At 45.6% G+C, this 22729-nt stretch overlaps 1 protein-coding gene across 1 annotated transcript; it reads right to left on the bottom strand.

Annotated features, from left to right (window-relative positions):
* Positions 1-4997: 4997 nt before the first annotated feature.
* Positions 4998-12532, bottom strand: LOC101962941 (olfactory receptor 2W3). The gene is given in 3 exon segments (XM_078035950.1): positions 4998-5094; positions 5096-5868; positions 12458-12532. Coding segments are annotated over 3 exon segments (945 nt in total).
* Between the last annotated feature and the right edge of the window lie 10197 nt (positions 12533-22729).

Genomic DNA, 22729 nt, shown 5'->3' with positions numbered 1-22729 from the left:
TGCCTGAGGGAAGGCAGGGAAAACAGGGTCAGTTCCTTAGAGGACAGTGCGGGCAGGGGTGTACTGTGGCCCCGAGTCTCTGTGGCAGAGTCCTGTGGGCTTTGAATTTTCTTACTTGTTTGCAAGTATGGCCCTGACATCAGGAAAAGGTGATTGATCTGGACACTTCCACCTGCAGAAAAGCTAACTCAAATATACCATATACCTCAACATGAAATGCAGAACTCTACAGCCTCATCAAGAACACAGAAAGTCTAGACCACTGGGATTGTCAGTTTTCACATACAAAATCCAAGCTTGTTCCAACAAAGGTTAATATGATAGAATGAACCTTTATAAAATGAAGGACTTCTGAAGTCATCAGTAAGGAAAACATGCCAGACTGAGGAAAATATTTGTAAAAACAATACATACGTTGGGGCTTGGGTTGTAGCTCAGTGGCAGAGCACTTGCTTCACATGTGTGAGGCACTGGGTTCAACCCTCAGCACCACATAAAAATACATAAATAAAAATAAAGATATTATGTCCATCTATAGTTAAAAAATACTCCCCCCCACAAAAAAAAAAAAACAAAAAACAAAAACACTACATGTGTAGCCAGGCAGAGTGGTGCATACCCATAACCCCAGCAACTCAGGAGGCTGGGGCAGGAAGTTCACAAGTTCAAAGTCAGTCTTAGCAACTTAGCAAGATCCTGTCTCAAAATAAAAAAGGGCTGGGGCTATAACTGTTTTCAGCCCTGGAATCAATTTCCAGAACCAAAAGATGATAGATAAATAGATAATGAACTTGTTTTCAAAATATACTAAAACTCCTAAAAGGAAACAATAAAAAGGGGAAAAAATTTAAAACGAACAAAAGATCTGAAAAACACTTCAGCTCAGAAGATACATGGATGGTAAACAAGCATGTGAGGAGGTACCAGTCACCATCTTCCTTCGAGAAATGAAATCTAAACCACCGGTGCGACACCACTACACACCTGATAGAAGGAGCCTAAAACATGAGCAGAGCTGGTGTGCCCTTCCCATGCACAGCACAAAGGGTGCTCTGTCCTTGCTAGTGCAAATGCAAAGCAAGAGAGCCATTCTGATGGTGCTTTGGCAGTTTCTTGCAGACACACAGGTTCTTCCATGTGGTCCACTTCTGACTATTTACCCAACTGATTTCTAAATGTAGAGCCACACAAAATCTTTATAAGAATGTGGCTTCATTCATTCACCACAAACTGAAAGCAACCAAGACACTGTTTAAGAAGTGGATGGATAAAGTGTGGCTCCCCCACAGTGGAGTATCACCCAGAGAGACAAAGAAATCAGGGCAAGGGTGTTTGCCAAATGCATGTTGCCAAGTGAAAGAAGCTGGTCTCACAAGGGTCCCTCCTGCATGATTTCAGCTATGAAACAAGCTTTAAACACAAAGATTTAAACCAGAAACAGTGAAAGGTCAAAGGTTGCCCAGGCAGTAGGAGCTCAGGTAGAGAAGTGAGCCACAGGGTGTAGAGGTCCGTGTGGTGCAGGACAGCGGGAGATCACTGTGGACACCTGACAATTCTGCCTCCACTATGGAAGTGAGCTCAGTATCAACAACATCAAGTCCCAGGGGTGGGAGGCGCCCTTGGTGAGAGGCCAGGAGAGCAGCATTCCACTTCAGGCATTCCTCTCCAAAGCCACAGAATGGTCCTGAGAAACCAGCATGCAAGCCCTGCTGAGGGACAAAGGCCTGCACAGTACTCAGCCAGGGCTGGGGAAGCAACCTGCACCTGTTCCTTATCATATAGCAGTTTCTGACCACTGCTCTTCATTTAGTGGAAATTTTCTCTCTCCATTATTTGAAACCAGGGTAACTCGTCATCTTGGAGTCTAAATTTAATATTTAAAATTGTAAATACTCCTAATTCAGAGTTTCTCTGATGATAAAATATTATACATATAGGTTTCTATCCCTCACTCCAGGAATTCCAATCCCTGTTAAAAAACCATTTGCAAGCAAGGCTAACATAACCTACAAACTGTATGTTGTAGATGGAGAAACGTTTGTCTTTGGTCACACACACTAGGCAAAGCCTCATGCCTGAAAGCACTTCACTGTTTGCTAACAGAACATGTCTCTCAAGAAAACCTACAAAATGTGCTGGTTTATCTCATTTTGAATGCATGCCCACAAAAGACAAAAGAACAGGCAACAGTATCAAAAAAGAGATTTCTGCTTGCAAAGAACCTTCAATTTTTGCCAGGTTCGGTGGTGCATGCCTATTATCCCAGAACTCAGGAAGCTGAGGCAGGAAGATTGCGAGTTCAAAGTCAGCCTGAGAAATTCAGCAAGGCATTTAGCAACTCAGTGAGACCCTGTCTCTAAATAAAATATAAAAGAGGGCTGGGGACATAGCTTAGTGGTTAGTGCACCCCTGGGTTCAATCATCAGTTTAAAAAAAAAACCTTCAATTTTCTAGCTCAGGCTATATTTTACCTTCTCCCCTTTGTTCAGTGTGTGCCCTATGCCTTGGCTCTACCTTTCACTGGGCTCAACTGGTGACTAACTCTTACACTGCTACAAGAAACAGGAGCAGTCAGGAGCTGTCAGGAGCTCCATGAATTACCTTCATGGGCCCAAGAACTCTTCTGCATCTCTCTGGCTTGCTATCTGTCAGCCTGTCGGGCATTACAATGGAAATTTCCTGGTTCCCACTGGAATCCTCACTTCAGTCCTAACATTAGACCTTCTATTTGGCAATGAGAGATTCTCCTTTTATTGAAACACTGCTTCAAATTACAAACACATTGAGCACATCTTTAACTTTAAAGGTTAAACAAAACCTTCCAGTTTCTCATTTATCTATTTCCTTTCTAAGCCCCGGTGTTAGGTTTTAAAAGCAAATTTCTCATTTATGGCTGCAAAACAAATGATGCCAACACTAATGGCTTAAACTGTGATATTTATTATTCAAGAGTCTTCAATTTTTTTACAGTTGTATTTGTCCCTATTCAGTGTGCAGTCTGTTAAGGAAACTTGCTAGCATGCATGCTCTGAGCGCTGGCTGGCTTCAGATGAGAGGACCTCTCCAGGCTGCAGGCTTGAGTGGCACCCTCCTCTCCTTGGCCTTTCGTCGTTCAGCAGTCTGGCCTGAGCTCCTTTGCCTCACAGCTGGACCCCAAGAGAACAAAGTCAGTAGCCCCCAGCCTCAAGGAGCTGGTCCAGGCCTGACACCACATGACATCTGCCATGTGCTGCTATGGAAAGCTGCTCACGTGACCACATTGAACCAAGGGCATGATGGGGGAACATGCTGGCACAGGGCGGGAGGCCTGGCAGAGTCCCCAGATGAGTGACCATGCTGCCTTCCCCGGTCCCTCTGCCTGGATTATAAATGTGCATTCATCTTAGGGCTTAGTCCCAGTCCCTTACTTTGTCTTTCTTTAGTCTTCCTTTTAATTCACTTCTCTTACCTATTTCTGCCCAGATAGAAGGGTACAAACTGATGCCTTTCAGTCATGAGTATATGCTGGGGAGTTCCTGCTTTCCCTCCAGCCTGCCCTTCTTAACAGGGCTCCTGCCATGTCTTGCCATCTCTTTGCTTCCTCAGGCGGTCCTTTATAACTTATTTCAGATATAATCTGTCCTAAGAGAACAGTCTTCCTCCCATTCACATCTGCTTCTCCTCCAGCTGTTCCCATCTGGGAAGTGTCCAGAAATGGTCTAATTGTGAAGCTAAAAACACAGGGGTTGTTCCTGCTCTGTTTTCACTCCCTCCACAAGTTCCACTCCAATCCCTGTGGCTGGACCTCTAAAGCACAGGGAGGCTCCCAGAGCTTCCTGGCACTGATGCCTCGGCACAAGCCATCCTGCTGCCTCTGACTGACATCAGCTGGCTCACCTGCAGCCGAGATGCCCTCCCAGCAGATGGCACACCTGGTAAGACCAGGTGCACGTTACTGAACAACCTCCAAGACACCCTGTGTTGTGCTCCAAGTCCTGCTCTTCCACTCTGCTACAGGTGCTCAGCCCTGCACTCTGCTCCCTCTGCTTTCCTGTCTGGGGGCATGACAGGCTCACTCCAGCCTGAGGAAATGCAAACTTGGCCCTGGTGCCAGAGTCACCTCCTGGGTCTTCCTGTTCATCACGCAGATGCAGCCAGAACATGGCTTCAGAACTGTCCCTGGTTTGGGGAGTTCAAAACCCAATTGAGTCGAATGTATGAAAGATGATATGTCTTGAGCTCTGTAATGTTTTGAACAACCAATAAAAAAAAAAAAAAGAACTGTCCCTGGACACCCTGCCTGAGGCCTCCCTCCTCCAGCTGTCTCCAAGGCAGTGTTTTATTCTATTGACAGCATGTGGCTGCATGGCCATTTTCTCCTCCGAATCCATTGTCACTGTCCCTCCCAAGCAGGAGTGTGATTGGATGTTCAGACCCAGCCCTGAAAGATGTTCAGCCAAGTGCCTGGAACAGAAGGGTGACCTTGTAACTGTGGATGGCAGGTGACGAGCCCTAACAGACACGTGCACCAAGCAAAGGAGCTGTTGTTGCTCCCTTAATGAAAGACAGTGACAGGGTAACAAAACTCTGTTGCATGTTGACAGCATCTTACCAAGGTTTGCAAGGCTGGGCAATTAAGATGAGACCCTCAGTGCACTGTAGTCGATGGTTCTACATCCCACAGCCCATTCAAGGTAGAGCTGTTTCCCTCCTCCCTTTCCCCTCTTGGCGTGGAAAACACAGCTTCCTCCAAACACCTAGCTATGAGAACAGCACAGCCCTTCTCCATATCTGCATCAGCAGTGGTCAGCAGACCTTTCCTTGAGAAGTCCTGCTTCTGGGTGTCAGCCCTGATGTACTCCTGCATGACTTGTACACCAGGCAAACTAAATGTGGGGGACAAGCTGGTGATGAATCCTGCTGAAATTCTGACAGACATTGGTGATACTAAATCATGGTTCAACACCTCCAGCTTTGTAAGTCTTAATATAAGCAGGAGTTCCCAAATTTACCTTTGGTTATAAATTCTTTCCTAAACTTATATTTCCCAGCAGCAGCCTTCTCAGTGCCCCCTTCACCTTCTTGTTTCTGGGGGTGTAGATCAGGGGGTTCAGGGGGGGTGACAATGTTGTAGAAGAGGGTGAGGAACTTGCCCTGGTCCTGGGAGGAGCTGTGTCCTGGCTGCATGTACATGTAAATGATGTTCCCGTAGAACAGGGAGACCATGGTGAGGTGGGAGCCACAGGTATTGAAGATTCTGTGTCTTCCTGAGGACGACTGGATTCTGAACACAGCCCTGACAATGTGGCCGTAGGACACCAAGATAAAGACCAGGGGAGACAGCATGATGCCCACGGCCAGGATGAAGGCGATGCCCTCCACAGCAGCAGTGCTGATGCAGGCCAACCGGATCAGCGCAGGCATCTCACACAGGAAGTGGTCCACCTTGTTGTGCCCACATCGAGGTAGCCACAACGTCATTGGTGACATGATCAAAGAATTGGCCATCCCACAGCCCCAGGCCACTGACACCAAGCCCAGGCAGAGTTGTGGATGCATAATAGTCATGTAGTGCAGGGGCTTGCAGACGGCCACAAATCTGTCATAGGCCATGACGGCCAGCAGCAGACACTCCACTCCACCCAGGCCCAGTAACAGGAAGAGCTGGACCACGCAGCCCACATAGCTGATGGTCTTGTCACGGCCACTCAGGTTGTGTAGCAGCTGGGGGATGGAGCTGGTGGTGAAGCTGAGGTCCAGGAAGGACAGGTGGATGAGGAAGAAGTACATGGGCGTGTGGAGCCGGGGGTCCAGCCGAGACACCAGGATGATGGTGCTGTTGCCCACCAGGGTCAGAAGGTAGGCTACCAGGATGACCACAAAGAGGACCTGTGGTGAGCCGTTCCTGCGGACTGTGGTCGCCATTACATGATGGCGCTGGCTCCGCTGTGGTCTGTGAAGGACAACTCCTTATCAGAGAGAGTTGGCGTATTGTCAACTCCTTATCAGAGAAAGTTGGCGTGTCGTTCTCTAGCACCCTGTGAGAAGGGTCCACGTGGCAGCTTCGCATTGGGGTTTGAGGTGCTTTATTAAGGCTGGGAGGGGCATCCAATTATTATTCCGGGGATTAGAAGAATTATTAGAAGAATATCAAGGGCCTGAATAAACTGCTGAAAGAAGATTCCTGAGTCGCGTCTTCCTTGCGGGCAAGGGGGTCGTGACAAGTGGTGCCGAGACCCGGGAGAAAAAAGAAAAAAAAAAAAGAAAAACCCAGGAACCAGAACTTTCAGCAGTCAGGGAGGCGCGCCGGTAAGTCCCAGGTAAGGTGGGACCCACTGTTAAAAAGCGGAGGCTCCTCTATACATAAAGAGGGAGCGTTAAAAGGTACCTGCTCCTCTGTAAATAAAGAGAGGGCATTACATCTCATAACAATTGCACTCTGTATTTTTGTTTTGTTTTCTGTGTATTTTCGTTTTGTTTTTGTGTACTTTCACTTTCGATTTCTGTGTTTTCTTGTGTTGTGTCATGGGTGCCGTGACTTCAAGTCCACTTCTTCTGGCCCTAGATGGCCTTTTACGTTCCAAGGGACTGGAGGTAAAACGCAGTACCTTAGAGAGATTTTTACAGAGGGTAGATACAGCTGCACTGTGGTTTGCATTTTCAGGCAGCCTCACTACACCCAGCTGGGATAAATTAGGCAAAGACCTTGATTTTGCTAGTGAGCAAGACATGCTAGAGGGCGGGGTGATACCCCTCTGGAAGATGGTCCGTAGTTGCCTTATGGATGGCAGATGCCAAGAAGCGCTTGTTAAAGGGCAAGAAGTTTTAGAACAATTACATGAGGAAAAATCAGAAACAACAGAGAGTGAAGTGTCTCAGGAAGAGGGGAGTGTGCGGGGAGTGGAGAACGGGAGGAGACTGTATCCAGATCTCAGTGTGCTGCGCACGCCCCCATGCGAAAGTGGGTCAGAGGTAGAAGATAATGAAGAGGAGGAGCTGGAGACGCTGTCTCGGCAGCTAGGGAGTTTAGCTAAAGGAAACAGAGATAAGCAAGGGCTCAAGAAAGGACAGCCTCCCGATCCGCCTCCGTATGGCGGGGGTGTTTCGGGATGAAGTTTCCACGCCCAAACATGGAGGGCTGTTAACGCTGAGATGGGTCTTGCTTATCCAGTTTTTCAGGATGATAATAGGGGAAGATTTCATGAGCTTTTGGATTTCAAAATTGTAAAGACCCTGGCAGAGTCTGTGCGCACTTATGGGGTTGGTGCCACTTTTACACTAACTCAGGTAGAGAATCTGTCTAGATACTGCATGACTCCCTCTGATTGGGCTAGCCTCGTTCTGGCTTGCGTCTCCCCAGGCAAATATTTGGACTGGAGAGCATTTATGCTAGAGGGCGCAGCAGAGCAGGCCGCCCAAAATCATGCAGCAGGACACCCCCATTGGGACAAAAAAAAAAATGCTTTTGGGACAACGGAGATTTGCTACTGTTTCTTTTCTATTCCTTTGCATCCTAAAGACTCACAGCATTTTGCCTTCACCCTTCCCTCATGTAATCACGAGGAACCAGATCAAAGGTTTGAGTGGGTTGTTTTACCACAGGGAAGGTCTAACAGTCCCACGATTTGTCAGATGTATGTAGGGAAGGCACTCGCTCCTCTCAGACAAAAATATCCTTCCATCAAGATTATTCATTATATGGATGATGTATTATTGGCAGCCAAATTAGAACAGTCAGTTAATGAGGCCTATAAAGACCTGGTGAAGTTGTTAGCTCAATATGGATTACATATTGCACCTGAAAAGGTTCAAACAGGGGATTCTATTAAGTATTTGGGAGCGACGATTGGATATGACATATTAAAACCACAAAAAGTTACTATACGAACTCAAGATCTCCAAACTCTAAATGATTTTCAAAAACTGTTGGGAGATATTAATTGGATAAGAGGTTATTTACATATTCCTAATATCGTGCTCCAGCCTTTGTATGCTATTCTTAAGGGTGATCCAGATCTTACTTCCCCTCGTACCCTCACTAAAGAGGCCAGAGCGGCCCGTATAAAAGTAGAAGAAGCTATGCAACATGCTACTCTATGCAGGCTCCAGAGTGATAAACCTTTCCAGTTATGTGTGCTTGCCACTATGCGGCAGCCTACTGGAGTACTGTGGCAAGATGGGCCTTTACTATGGATCCACCCACATGTATCCCCAGGAAAATCTTTAGAATACTATCCTGATGCTGTTGCAGCGTTAGCACTTAGAGGGATTCAACAGAGCATTCAATTTTTCGGACAAGCACCTTTTTCTCTTATCATACCCTATTCTAAAGCTCAAATTAATGTTTTGTGTGCTACTCTAGACAACTGGGCCATTCTATGTTGCTCGTTTCAAGGGGATATTGATAATCATTACCCTTCTCATCCATTACTCCATTTTGTTAAAGAGCATCCTATCATTTTCCCTAGAGTGACTTCACCACTCCAATTCCGGGGACTGTTAACATTTTTACTGATGGCTCTAAGTCTGGAATGGGAACTTATGTGATTAATGACTCTCCTCCCGTCCAACATCAATTTGCTCCTGAAAATCCACAATGGGTAGAACTACAAATTGTCATTGAAGTTTTTAAACAGTGTTCTTTTCCTTTCAATCTCATTTCGGACTCCATCTATGTGGTACAGGCGCTCAAAATTCTGGAGGCTGTAGGAGCTATTAGTGACACCCATAATGTATCTACTTACTTTAATCAGCTTCAACAGCTTATCCGTAGCTGTACTGCCCCTTTCTATCCAATGCACATTCAGGCTCACACCTCTCTTCCTGGCCCGTTATCACAGGGTAATGCCTGTGCTGACTCGGCAACTAGAAGCCAGTTGGTATGCTTGGCCTCCTCCTTAGAAGAAGCTAAATTGTTTCATCACAACTTTCATGTCAATGCTATGACACTGCGCAGACGTTTTTCCATCTCAAGAGCGGATGCTCGTCAGATAGTGTTACAATGTCCCCATTGTGTCACATTTCTTCATCCTCCTACTTATGGTGTAAACCCACGAGGATTAAAGCCATTGGTTGTCTGGCAGATGGACGTAACTCACGTGCCTGACTTTGGTAACCTCAAATATGTCCATGTTTCTATTGACACATACTCTGAAATTATTCATGCTTCTGCTTTATCGGGAGAAAAGGCACGTAATGTTATTACTCATTGCTTAGAGGCATGGGCAGCATGGGGTGCACCTGCATCCCTTAAGACTGATAATGGACCTGCTTATACTGGCAGACAGTTTACATCCTTTTGTTCTACTATGGGAGTACACCTTGCTCATGGGTTGCCTTACAATCCTCAAGGGCAAGACATTGTTGAACGTGCCCACCGCACCTTAAAAGAAACCTTAGAAAAACAAAAAGGGGGAATAGGAGTTGACCACACTCCTAAAGAACGCCTGTCCTTAGCTCTTTTTACCATTAATTTTTTGAATTTGGATATTCATGGCCGCTCTGCGGCCGATAGACATGTGTCCCCTCAGCCCTCTGTGACTGGCTATGTTAAGTGGAAGGATGTTCTTACGGGCCAATGGAACGGCCCTGACCCCGTGCTGACATGGGCACGAGGATCTGTATGTGTTTTTCCCCAGGATCGCACGGAGCCGCTGTGGATCCCTGAACGCCTGACAAGAAGAGTCTCGAGATCTACTAACCAGCAGCAAGAGGTGCCACAACAGTCCCATGATGAGGAGCTACATTCTGATGAGTGCTCTGGCTCTGATGCTGGTGCCAACGGTACAGATGGCACCAATGCAGTGGTGGGCAGTGGCACGGGCATGGCCAATGCCAATGCCAGTTCATAGTAATTCTAGTGTCCTCCCCACTCTTTTTTCTACCTCATGTGAGATGTCTGCTCCTTGTACCTCTCCTAGAGGGGACATAAAAAATATTTTTAATCAGTCTCAAGTTAATCTCACAGGAGTTTTTTGTTTCAGCCTTGGGAACACTAATTGTATTAGCCTTAAGACCAAAAAGTTTGACTAACTGGGAGGACCCATTGCGGTCCAGTCGAGTCTCAGGGAGTATTCTCAGTGCTGTATTGAGCCAAGTAGTTTCAGGGAAACAATCAGGCTCAGGGACCCCCGCAACTAGCTCTGTTTTAAACATAACTACTTTAGCTATTATCTCCGAGGTATTAATCCCAATGCCTCCTTCTTCTAATAGTACTTGCAATGCCACTCATTTCAAGGCCTCTCCTTACTGTACCCCTAATTTTGGTTTTCCTCCAACATTTACGCCTTGTCAGGATCATTCTTGGGAGAAACATCAAGTCGCTAAAGGTTTCTCCTTTTCCCCCCCTCTTAAGAGATATGTTTACAACTTTAACAACAATGCCAACTCCTCTACAGAAACAGGTTGGTCCTGGTTTCAATGGCTCATTTCCAATGAGAAGGGGGCTTCAGCCGATATTTCTGCATTGGCTCAATTACTAGGAGCCAAAAGTTGGCTGGCTAATGTTTCTGGCACTACTAAGGAGAGTGAACGAGGTAATAGGCTTACATCTGTTTCGTTCAACTCTCTGTTACATTATGCCACATTGCCTCCTGCAATGGTCTGTATCCAATCCCCTTTCCTGTTCCTTTTAGCTAATGACACCTCATCGGGGATGCTGGATTGTTCTAATATTACCTGTTTCTTATCTGAGTGTTGGAATGGTTCTTGGACTGTAGCAGTGATTATGAAAATTCCAACTTTTGTCCCAATCCCAGTCACCGCGGATCCAGACAAATTTCCTATTGTACAACTACTTAGAGTCCGCAGAGATTTTGGAATCACAGCAGCTATAGTGACAGCCGTGGCAGCATCTGCTGCTGCAGCAGTTACGGCCGGAGTAGCCATGGCCAGTCAAGTACAAACTGCTGCCACTATTAATCAAGTTGTTCAACAAACGTCCACTATACTTGAATCGCAAAATGCGATTAATCAACATATCTTGTCAGGGATTTTAGCTACCAACCAAAGAATAGATTTTCTTCAAGCTCAGGTAGAGAAATTGGCTGACCTAGTACTTTTAGGCTACATTGACCAACGTGCACATTTATGTATAACCTCTGTCAGATTTAATGATTCCAGGAATGCTTTCCACATCATTGGTGGATATCTGGCCGGGAACTGGTCCATGGAAGCGGAAGACATGATCCAGTCTCAACTAACCCAGATAGCTGTCTTGAATAGTACCCGTGTCGATCCCGTGACTCTGGGTCAATTCACCAATTGGATATCTTCTGCTTTTTCCTTTTTTAAGGAGTGGGTGGGAGTAGGCATTTTTGGTGCACTGTGTTGTTTTGGTATGTTCCTCTGTTTGTGGTTTCTCTGTCGTCTAAAAGCTCGTAGTGCTCAAGATAAGGCTATGATCATACAAGCTCTTGCTGCTTTAGAAACTGGCAACTCACCTCAAGTCTGGCTTGCGCATCTTAAGCAGTAGATCTTTGACATGGTCATTGCACCCCAAGTTATTATAACATTGCACTGGGATTGACATGTCTTTCCTCGTTATTCTCTTAGTGTCAGAAAGCCCTTGCACTCTGCCGGTCTTGCTACCATTACACGCAGATGGGTTTCTACACTAGTGCCTTTGACATGGTCGTTGCACCCCAAGTTCTTATAACATTGCACTGGGTATGACATGTCCTTCTTTTGTCTTTCTTTTAGTGCTGGAAAGCCCTTGCACTCTGCAGGTCTTGTTGCCATTGCACGCAGAAGGGTTTCCACACTGGTCTTTATCTATCACTTTAAAGTCTGTGCCTTTCTTTCAGGGTGCTGCCAACTTGTTTGTAGTTGTACTTCTAGACAGCCACAGTTCAACCTCAGCTATTCCCTCTTACTCACCATCGTCACAATACAGGATGTGAGGCAAGGCACTGCACTTGAGTGATCCATTGAGAAGAGGGACCTCAACGGGAGCATGTCCTATTGCATGCGGGTTTGACGTGTCTCCGCCCCGCCCCACGAAAAAAGGCGTCGGCTGATATGGTGTCAGATCTGGGGAAGGCGCCCCCTAGGGCTGGGCCATACTATGCAGCCACTTCTGCACAGTGGGATAGGACCTCTACTCTCGCCTGTATTGTCTTAGTGAAACAAAAAGGGGGAGCTGTGGTGAGCCGTTCCTGCGGACTGTGGTCGCCATTACATGATGGCGCTGGCTCCGCTGTGGTCTGTGAAGGACAACTCCTTATCAGAGAGAGTTGGCGTATTGTCAACTCCTTATCAGAGAAAGTTGGCGTGTCGTTCTCTAGCACCCTGTGAGAAGGGTCCACGTGGCAGCTTCGCATTGGGGTTTGAGGTGCTTTATTAAGGCTGGGAGTGGCATCCAATTATTATTCCGGGGATTAGAAGAATTATTAGAAGAATATCAAGGGCCTGAATAAACTGCTGAAAGAAGATTCCTGAGTCGCGTCTTCCTTGCGGGCAAGGGGGTCGTGACAAGGACCCTCTCCAGGTGGGGGCGGTCAGAGAAACCCAGGAGGATGAAGTGGCCCTGGGTGCTGCCGTTGGTCCTGTCCATCTCTACTATACCTGAGGAAAATGGAATTTAAAACAAAAAAAAAAGGAAAGGAAAAGTAATTCCCAGCTCCTCTGCACCCCTGTCACATACTAAGAACATCTGGAACTTCTGGTGAAAACGTGCCTGTCCATGTGCATCGCTTACTGGGTTAACACCAGAAATCAACAGTGTTTATACATCAAGGGTAAAAAAAAAAAATGTACTCAAAACAAAATGTAAAACCTAAATATTATTTAAAAAATAAACAGAAAGTTTGTGGGAATTAAAAATAAACATATTCTTAAGGAGAGAATATATTTTTAAACAGTATATTATGAACATTTTGCTAAAAATTGATCAAATTTTTTGAAGGTGAAAACATTTTTAAGATTTACGGAAATATTTTTTAGGGCAGAAAATTCCCTATTTTTCCTCTAGATCTGAATCCCCTGAATCAGGCTTCCCATGAACAAGCAGAGCTCATCTGTCCTCGTCCTCAGTCCAGGAAGAAAGTGGAGACATGGTACTAGGGTCGGAGTCCCTCCTCTCTCTGTGAATGAGCATCCTTAGTGCACCTGAGGCTGGGTGGACGCCGTGGCAACTTTCGTCATCACCAATCTAGGAGAGGTTGGCTCCTGCCAGACTCCTCAAAGAAAGGAAAAGAAGAAGAAAGGAAGGGAGGAGGAGAGAAGGAAGGAGGAAAGAAGAAAGGAAGGAGAAAGGGAGGGAGGAGGAAAGAAGGAGGAGAGAAGGAAGGAAGGAGAAAGGGAGGGAGGAGGAAAGAAGGAGGAGAGAAGGAAGGAAGGGAGGGAGGGTGGAGAGAAGAAAGGAAGGAGACAGGAAGGAAGGGAGGGAGGAGGAAAGAAGGGAGGGAGGAGGGAAGAGGGAGGAATAAAGGAAGAAAGGGAGGGAGGGAGCGAGGGAGGGAGGAAGGAAGGAAGGAAGGAGGAGAGAAGGAAGGAAGGGAGGGAGAGAGGAAAATGGAAGGAGAAAGGGAGGGAGGGAGGAGGAAGGAAGGAGAAAGGAATAGAGAAAGAAAGAGAGAGAGGGATTCAGCTCCACATTTTGGCTTTTCCACATTATGGCCCTTCATCACCAAGACTGATAAGACTGATGTGAGTTTTCCTGCCTGTCTGATTCCTCCAGGGTCTGTGATTTCAGTCACCCGTCTGAGGATTTGGTGAATAACCCAGGCTTACAATGGGATACTGTTCCATAGGATTATGTGCCATGTGACTCTCTTCTTGAGTTGCCCTCAATCTCCTTTCGAGACAGTTTTGGAAGAGAGAGATTACGGTCATTTCATCCTATGTCTCTAGTACCTGTGTTCAGCTTGAGAACTTTGCATTTTAACTAATTAATGAAGTGGTTACTGACTTCCCTATGGACCCAGAGGTAGGAATATTTTAGCCAGAATTTTGGGGTTTGGTGATCACTAAATGTTTATAAGCAGGTCTTAGACAGACATTAAGGAGATAAGCCTATCCCTTTTCCACCTCCTATTAGAATGAAGAAGTGTGCCCTTGGCAGAGGGGACTGACCCTCTGTGCCTCTTTTCCTTCCTTTGCTGCAGGTTCCTTGATTGTGGAACAAACTTCACTTCTGTTTTCCCACTCTTTGTATCATTTGCTTCCTAAGACTCCATCTACTGTCCAGGCAGGAGGAGGTCAACTTCAGTTCATAAAATGCCACCTTGAAATCTCATAGAACATAAGAAGCTATGACTGCTTCTTAAATTAATGATACCATTTTCAAATATTTGAAATTTAAAGGCTTATATAGACCAAAATTTTAGACCTCATGCCACCAGTACCAAGCAAGACACAGATCTTTTCACTGCGCTAAGATCATAACCCCAGTGGGAGGTCACGAGGAGCTGGTGCTTCACCCTGGGGAGTTTCCCACTTCCCTGCGTATCCACAGTGCACACCTCAGCTGACTGTGCCTGCCTGTGCATTACCTGGACCACAGCCTGGATTTATGCTGAGTGTCCCCTCTGCTCTTCCCTCCTCCTCTAGTTCCCCCACTTCTTCCATTTCCCTACCATTGTCCGTGACCTTCAGTCCTCTGATGAATTACTACTCTCCCCCTACAAAGTTCAAATGTTTCCCTTTGCTCACCTCCTGATGAATTCCCAGCTGCCTTTGCCTGCTTTCCAAGAGCCCTGCCGTGTGCATAGGCTTGCTTCCAAACCATTCCCTCATCAATGGCCTATGTGTCTTCTGTCCCAACTTCTACTCTCCAGGGCTGAGAATTTTCCAAACTCTGTGGCCTGCTTGTGGCCATTTGCAGCATGCAAGCCTGCCTGGCCCATCAGCCCTGGGCACACCCTTCATAATGTCCTTCGGATTTACCCTCCTCTGTGCAGCTCCTAGGACTCAGATTGCTTGCACTGACCCTGCTTTGGCAGCCTTGGTCTCCACCCATCCCCTGTGCCTCCCTTCTTCCTACACACCCTCTGTCCCTATACCTAGGCATTGATTTCCCCTGCCACGTAGCATACTGTCTCTCAGTCTGCCCGAGGTTTTATTCTGGAGGTCGCTGAGCACAAGAGGATGTCTGGTTCTCCCTCCTGCACTGGAATCAGGCACCCATGTAGCAGATGTGTGGTAGGTAATATCAATAGGTGTGACCAGCACAGAGCAGGTCAGTGGCAGGAGCTCTGCCCACCCCCTCAGGACCTGGCTGTGAGGGCCATTTACTCCTTGCAGGAAACAGCACTGTTGCTCATCCTGCTCTAGAGCACAGTGACTCCGTGGGATCCTGGCGCCTGGTGCCCACCACATCAATGCCAATGCTGGCTGTGTGTTCATATCACTCCAACATTCAGTTCTCATACCTCACCCTTGGTCTTCCTCACATCCAGATTTCCTACCACAGCCTGTGTTGGGCTGAGGCTGATGACAGAGTGTTTTCTGTTACCTGTCTGGGTTGGGTTTCTTCTTTCCCATCCTATCTCTACACACCAGTTTACTTCAAATTCAGATGCAAGTGTTCTCTGCTGGGTACTGCCCTTCATTAACTTACTGCAGTTCAGTATCTTCTTTACCCTCTGGGCCATTGATATGAATGAATTTTGTCCATTCTCTTTTATATTGCTATGCATATCCTTGCCTATTATTTTATTTGAAGAGTAGCTCAAAGTGTATTTTCTATAGCCTGTGTTCTTTTATTAACTAGCAGAAATGAATTCCAGACAGTTGGCTGTGCATGGTTTCCTTGCTGTGGGACTTTGAGTAGGTCTGTGTGTGGCACACACTCTGTAGCTGTACACGGGCATCACTCTATTAAATTCTCTAAGAACAGAGGCCACGCCTCTCCTTCTTTGGCATTACCTGCACACTCTGGATGGTTCAAGGAGGTTGGTAGTCAGCATGCTAATGCACAGAAGAAGGAATAAAGAATTAGCAGAAAGGTTAGGTACATACCCCGTTCACCATTCCTGGTGGCATGTCATGTTACCAAGGCAGCTGAGGTTGGCTGGTTGTGAAAGGAGGAAGAGGAGTGGTCTGACTCCAGCAAAGCCCTCTGCCCTGTGATTTCCGATGCCCATTTGTTTTCTCGATCTTTCTCCAGAATAGGCCCAGCCTGAGCTGGTGGGAATGACTCTCCTGTGCCACAAAGCAGCAGAGACACTAGGAGAGAAAGAGGAAGGGACCCTGAAGCTTTCCCTCACCTACTGGACTCCAGCGGGCCTCAGTGGCCCTGATGACAAGGTTTCGTGATGCTGACATCAGAGGGATCCTCAGAGACAGCGGGAAGAGGACCCAGAGTAACAGGGCTTGGTACTCCAGGGCATTCACATTCCCCATGGGATCCCTGGGCTCAAGGGAGGGACAGAGGAGAAATTACAGGGAATCAGTCACACTTCTGTTTTGTACAACCACTTTTTTCCTCTGGCCTGTGACAGAAAACAAACAAACAAAAAAAACAGAGTTGTATTTTTTTCCCCTTGATAAGAAATGTCCTCATCAGCTTCTTTAAGCCAAAAATGTGGAGTAATCCATAATTTTCATAATTGTTTTTAATACCTGGAATTGAACTCAGGGGCACTGGATCACAGAGCCACACTCCCAGCCCTACTTTGTATTTTATTTAGCAACAGGGTATCATTGAGGTGCTTAGAGCTTTGCTGTTGCTGAGGCTGGCTTTGAACTCTAATCCTCCTGTCTCAGCCTCCTCAGCTGCTAGTTTTATAGGCATGTGCCACCACACCCAACCTCCAGTGGTATTTTATTGTCACAAGCCTTGCAACCCACACCTGTGGGCAAAGAGGTGAGAACAATGCTTCCTCGTCTCCACTTTCTTACCATGCCCAGGGCAGATGAAGGCTACCCTGAGTCTTCCCTTGGACTCATGTGGGCATCAGGAGGCATGTTCTCTGGGGAGCAGCATGAATCCTTGAGGCTAATTTCTTCCCGAAATGAAACAGTAAAGTCAGCCCACATCTGTAGTTTAATTAACACAGAAATTCAGAAGTTCACTAGGAAATGTTACTTAAAAACTTATTTATGTAAGTATATTCCTAATTCATTAATACGAGTTTGTGGCAACAAAAAAATAAATAAGTAAATAAAGTGATTTGCCAGTGGGATTGCATCAATTTCATGAAAATGGAATCATCAAATACATTTCTCAAATGTATTTGAGAAAAATCAATCAAAATCTTCAATTTGGCCAGGCACTCTAGTCCTGCCTGTAATCCCAGCTACAAGGCTGAGTGACCCAGGAGGATCACAAGTTCCAGGCCAGCTTCAGCAATTTAGCAAGACCCTGTCTCAAAATAAAAAGGGCTGGGGATGTGGATCAGTGGTGGACCAACCCTGGGTTCAGTGCCCAGTACTGCATGCAACAAAAACTAACAAATCACCTTGCAATTCCTACGCTTCCAAGCAAACAGAAGACCCTTGGCTGTCTTTTCCTGCTCAGTTCAACAGACAGGCTGCACCAGGAGACAGAGAGAACACAAGAAACAGAAAACATGCTAATTGCCTGACAGCAACTAGAGGAAGAAGCAGAGGGCTTAATGAGCCCCAGGGCTCCCAGTTCTGTTCCAGGAGACTGGGGGAAAGTTCGTCTCTAAACTTGCTGAGCACATTCTCTCCAAAACAGGGATCTTGTTGCAGTTCCTCTGTGTAGGTCCCCAAACATCGACTGTCCGTGCTCTGAGCACTGAGCTTCCCACACTGGATGTGACTGGAGCATTTAGTCATTTAGTCTTAGTGTCTGCAATGGGTCCTTCTTCTTCCCCTTGGTAGATCCCAGAGCAGAGTTCTAGAGCACAATTTAGAAATACTGAAATTTATTCTTATTTCTCTAATATTACAGCAAGAAGAATAGTAAATACGTCACATGGAAAAACTAAGATTGTATCAAAAAGAAAAGAAATACTGCTACAGACAGGAAATCAGCCGAATATACAAAAATGGAGAGTTGGATATTCCCAATAGAGGATTCAGTGCTTATAAATCACCAGAATAAAACGTATAAGGCCGCACATATGTGGCCTTATTATTATTATATAAATTATTTCATACTCTTTAATTTAGAGCAGAGAAGGCATTTCAAGTTAATGATCATGCACAAACATATTTCACTACAATTATACCTTGAGAGTGTGAAATCTAGAGAATAACTATTGCCTAACTTATCTACACCTCAGAAAAGTCAACCATCAGGTTGTATATGAGTCTAGACTGACATCTGTGTCTGCTGGGGTCAGCTTGGCCTGCTACGCCCTGGTAGACCACAGGCACAGCCCCATCTCAGCTCCCATACCTGCCCCCGCTGCTTGTTGAACCTGCAGCCCCTTAACTCACATCTTCTTCCCTCATATTTTCTATTTTTACAGAAACAGAGTCTTTTAAAAAGTTTCCTAGAGAAGTTAAACTTTTATGACCTTAAAAATATTTATTTTAGCCTCTCTGTGAATGATATTTGGGTTAGTGACAATATTTTACTTTGAAAATTTTCAATTTCACTTCATTGGTGAGAAACTGAAAGCCATTGAACTTCTGGTCCTTTTAGCTTCTGCAGAAGCTTATGGAGAAATTGCTTTCCTTGCATATTATGAATAGTAAACCATCTTCACCACCTTGCCTGGTCTCAGGAAGTCCTTTAATGTAGTAATACCTGACTTTCAGATGTAAACGCTGTCAACTGATCCCATTAGTGATTCCTTTCCTCTATTTTCTACTTTTTTTTAATATTTATTTTTTTAGGTTTAGATGGACCCAACACAATGCTTTATTTTTATGTGGGGGCTGAGGATCGAACCCAGGTCCCACGTGTGCTAGGTGAGTACTCTGCCTCTGAGCCATAATCTCAGCCCCAACTTTTGAGACTACTGTTATTACTTAGTGTTCCATCTTCTGTATCAATTTTCTGTTTTTTTCTCTTATTTTCATTTCTTTCTGATTATAGATTGCTTGTTGGACTATTTCCTCACTCTGATCATCAAGCCCTTCTTTTGGATTTCTTACCATATTTTCAATTAGCAGGAATAAATTTTACTTTGTTGAGTGAATATCTCTGCACAGCATATTTTTATTTCCGCACATATCCTCTCTAATACATCTTGAAATTGGCTTCCTGAGGTCAGTTCTCTTTCCCACCTTCTGTGTGCATCTTTCCCTTGCTTGGCTTTGCTGTTTGCTGTGCTGTTTGGGGCCAGTTGTATGAGCACAAGTGCCTCACACATCGCTGGCCCTTGCCTGCTTCCCTGCTCTCACATGCCAGGGAGCCTCCTTCAAAGTTGTGAGGAGCAGCAAGACCTTTCCACAGACAGCTACATGGTATGTGTCAAGTGTGGATTCCCCCTTGATGTTGAAAATTTAAGAATACTGCTATCTGGGCTGTCCTACCTGAAGGCCTTAGTCAGCCATCTCCAGTCTGCTCTCTGAGGCTCTAGCTTTGGCTGTCCATAGAGCTGTCACACTGAGGGGTGAACCAGTTTCCAACTCAGGACCTCAGGACAGCACTCCTCTGCTGGTGGCTCTTCACCATGGACATGTCTGGGTCACACAGTGAAGAGACCTCCTGCTAAAACTCCCAAGGAGAAGTGGGGGGCTTCCACAGCACACTGTAGCTACCTACGTCCACATTTCTTCATGCATTCTCCAAAATAAAAACAATGAAAATGAAAGCAATCAAAACCACCCGAATTTTATGATTTCTTAATTTTTTTGTTTGTTTTAATTGGTTATACATGAAAGTAGGATGCATTTATGCATTTTGATGTATCATACATAGATGGGATATAATTTCTCATTTTTCTGAGTGTACATGTTGCAGAATCACATTGGACCTGCAGTCACATATATACGTACAGTAATAATGTCTATTTCATTCTACTATCTTTCTTATCCACACATCTCCTCCCCTTCCCTCTCTTCACTTCCCTCTATCTAATCTAAGGTAACACTATTATTACCTAGTGCCTTATTATGAATCAGCATCCACATATTAGAGAAAATATTAGGCCTGCAGTTTTTCGGGATTGGTTTATTTTGCTTAGCATGATATACTTCAGCTCCACCCATTTACTGGAAAATGCCATAATTTCATTCTTCTTTAAAGTTAAGTAATATTCCATTGAATATATATACCAAATTTTCTTTATCCATTTCATCTATTGAAGGGCACCTAGATTGGTTCCATAGTTTAGCTATTAGAATTGAGCTGCTATAAATATCGATGTGGCTGCATTACTATAATTGCTGATTTTAAATCCTTTGGGTATAAATGGAGGAGTGGGATAGCTGGGTCAATGGTGGTTCCATTCCCAGTTTTCTGAGGAATCTCCATACTGCTTTCCATAGTGGTGCACCAATTTGCAATCCCACCCAGCAATAAATGAGTGTACCTTTTTCTCCACATCTCACCATCATTTATTTTTTGCCTGTATTCTTGATATTTGCTATTCTGACAGGAGTGAAATAAATTTTAATGTAGTTTTAATTTGCATTTCTCTAATTGCTAGAGATGCTGAACAATTTTTCATATATTTATTGATCGATTGTGTTTATTCTTCTGTGAAGTGTCTGTTCAGTTCACTAGCCCATTTATTGATTGAGCTATTTGTGGTTTTTGGTGTTTTTTGATTTCTTTATATATGCTAGAGATTAATGCTTTATGGTAGGTGCATGTGGTGAAGAACAAAGTCCACTTTTGGGATGACCTTGGAACTGACTTCGAGTCAGAAGACAAAGAGCACTGTGGGTCACCATGCAGAGTGGGCACAGTTATAGCTGCCCTTTTGAAAGAAGGCCCAGCAGGAGTGAAGAACTGGGGTGAAGTCTGGGACCTATCCATTAACACCCATGGCTGCAGGAAGTAGAGAAAAGTTTATATGTTATAAACATGTTATAAGTTATAAATACATGTTGTAAAATGTGAATAAATAATACTACAGCAAAAACTGAGCAAAAGCCCCCCACCCCAAAAGAAACTCAAGCAGCAGACAAAACCCAACATAGCCCACAAGCAAAAGTGATGGCCTGTTGAGCACCCTCTTCTGCAGATAGGAAGTGATTGCTATGACAGAAGCTCATCTCACACCCTGAGCAGGTTTCGTTCTCCATGCCCTTCCACCAAGGTGATGCTCTGCCCTACCTAAGACCCACCCAGAGCAGTGGCATTGGCTGACCATGGACTAAATCTCTGAAACCATGAGCCAAGATTGACTTTTTGCGCCTCTAAGCAGTTCTTGCCAGGTATTTTGGTCTCACTGTCAAGTTAACACAGTAGACTCAGTAAACCTCCAGACTGGGGTTGACCAGGGTGTATCTAGAAACACAGATGAGTGCCCTCTGCGTGCTGGAGTGAGGGACAGTGGCTGTGTCAGGACTGCACAAGGGAAATGGAATTGGGGACAATCAGCTGTGCTAGAGGAGGCCTTCAGAAGCCTATGGAGTTGGCAGACCCTTCCCAAGTGGGTGCTTGGAAAGAAAGAAGAATCAACCAGATGTTGGGGATCACCACATGCCATCCTAAATTATGACTCTAAAGACCAAAGTAGGCTCTCCAATATGCCTGCTGGCCTATTGATTTCAAGGTCGTTCTTTTGAGCAACTGCAGGCACAGGAGAGGCTCTGAAGAACCCTGTTTGGGGAGGAAATTGTATCAGTGAAGGTGTCTTCCAGGAAGAGGGCTGCACCCCACAGTGCTGGCACTTGCAGATCTATCAGCCCAGCAAGGCCACCCTCATTCCCTGGCTTGCTCCCTTCCCTCCACCATGCCAGATGCCCACGCCCTTTCTGTAGCTCAAGAGGCTCTGCCATCTCAGTTACCTGGCCCTTCTCTAGGTCTCGACTTGAGGGCGACTCCCATGCACATGCAAGTCACTGAATAGCTTTTCTCCCTTAATCTGTCTCTTTTTGGTGGTGCTGGGGATTGAAAACCAGGGCCTTGTGCATTTGAGGGAAGCCCTCTACCAACTGAGCTATATCCCAGCCCTCTCCCTTAATCTCTGTATGCCAGTTTAATTCCCCAGTCAGCCTAGAGGACCCTGGAGCTGGAGGGTTTCCTTCCCAGCACCTCCCGAGGCCTCTCTCTCTCACACCTCTGCAATCTCGTCCTGCGCTCTGTGCTGTGCTGGGGTCCAGAAGGCTTCATCCACTTTCCTGAGTTTAGAACCCTGTCCTTGATTCAATGGGATGGTTTTCTACACTCCGCAGTGAGCAGAGTGCCTCCTGCTGGCCGTCCTGCATATGGCCTCTGATTTACGGTGGCCCTCCCGGGTGTGTCATCTGAAATCCCTATGAGCATATGTAAACTCGCCCTGGCTCCTGGACTGTCCCATATCTGTGCCGGTGCATTTGCTGCTGTACGTTGCTTTCAGGGAAAACAGGCGTTTCTGTTGATATCCCTTTACTAGTGAATCTACCCGTACTGATATCTTCCTTTACCCAAAGATCATTGTTAAAGGCTGTCAGTAAACTATTCCTCCATGAAGTTTAAAAATGTCAATAAATAATAAAGGGCCACTTTAAGAGACACTGCGGTTCTCCCCCTTCCAGCTGCTCCTTATTTCAGCTGGCATATTTTCTCCATGGTGTGGGAGAAGGCTCTGACAGTTTTACATTATTGTGATGTTTTTGCTGAGAAAAAATCATTCAGTGATAGTAATTAACATGAAGTAGAAAAACAATAGATAAGGACCACTGTGCTGAGCCTTAGGGTTCAGGCCTGAGAGGGACTGGGCTCAGCTCTGAGTGC

The sequence above is a fragment of the Ictidomys tridecemlineatus genome, unplaced genomic scaffold (assembly GCF_052094955.1).
Source record: "Ictidomys tridecemlineatus isolate mIctTri1 unplaced genomic scaffold, mIctTri1.hap1 Scaffold_138, whole genome shotgun sequence".
NCBI classification, from domain to species: domain Eukaryota; kingdom Metazoa; phylum Chordata; class Mammalia; order Rodentia; family Sciuridae; genus Ictidomys; species Ictidomys tridecemlineatus.
The sequence above is the reverse complement of the archived record's forward strand: the minus strand, read 5'-3'. Positions and strand labels throughout refer to the sequence as shown.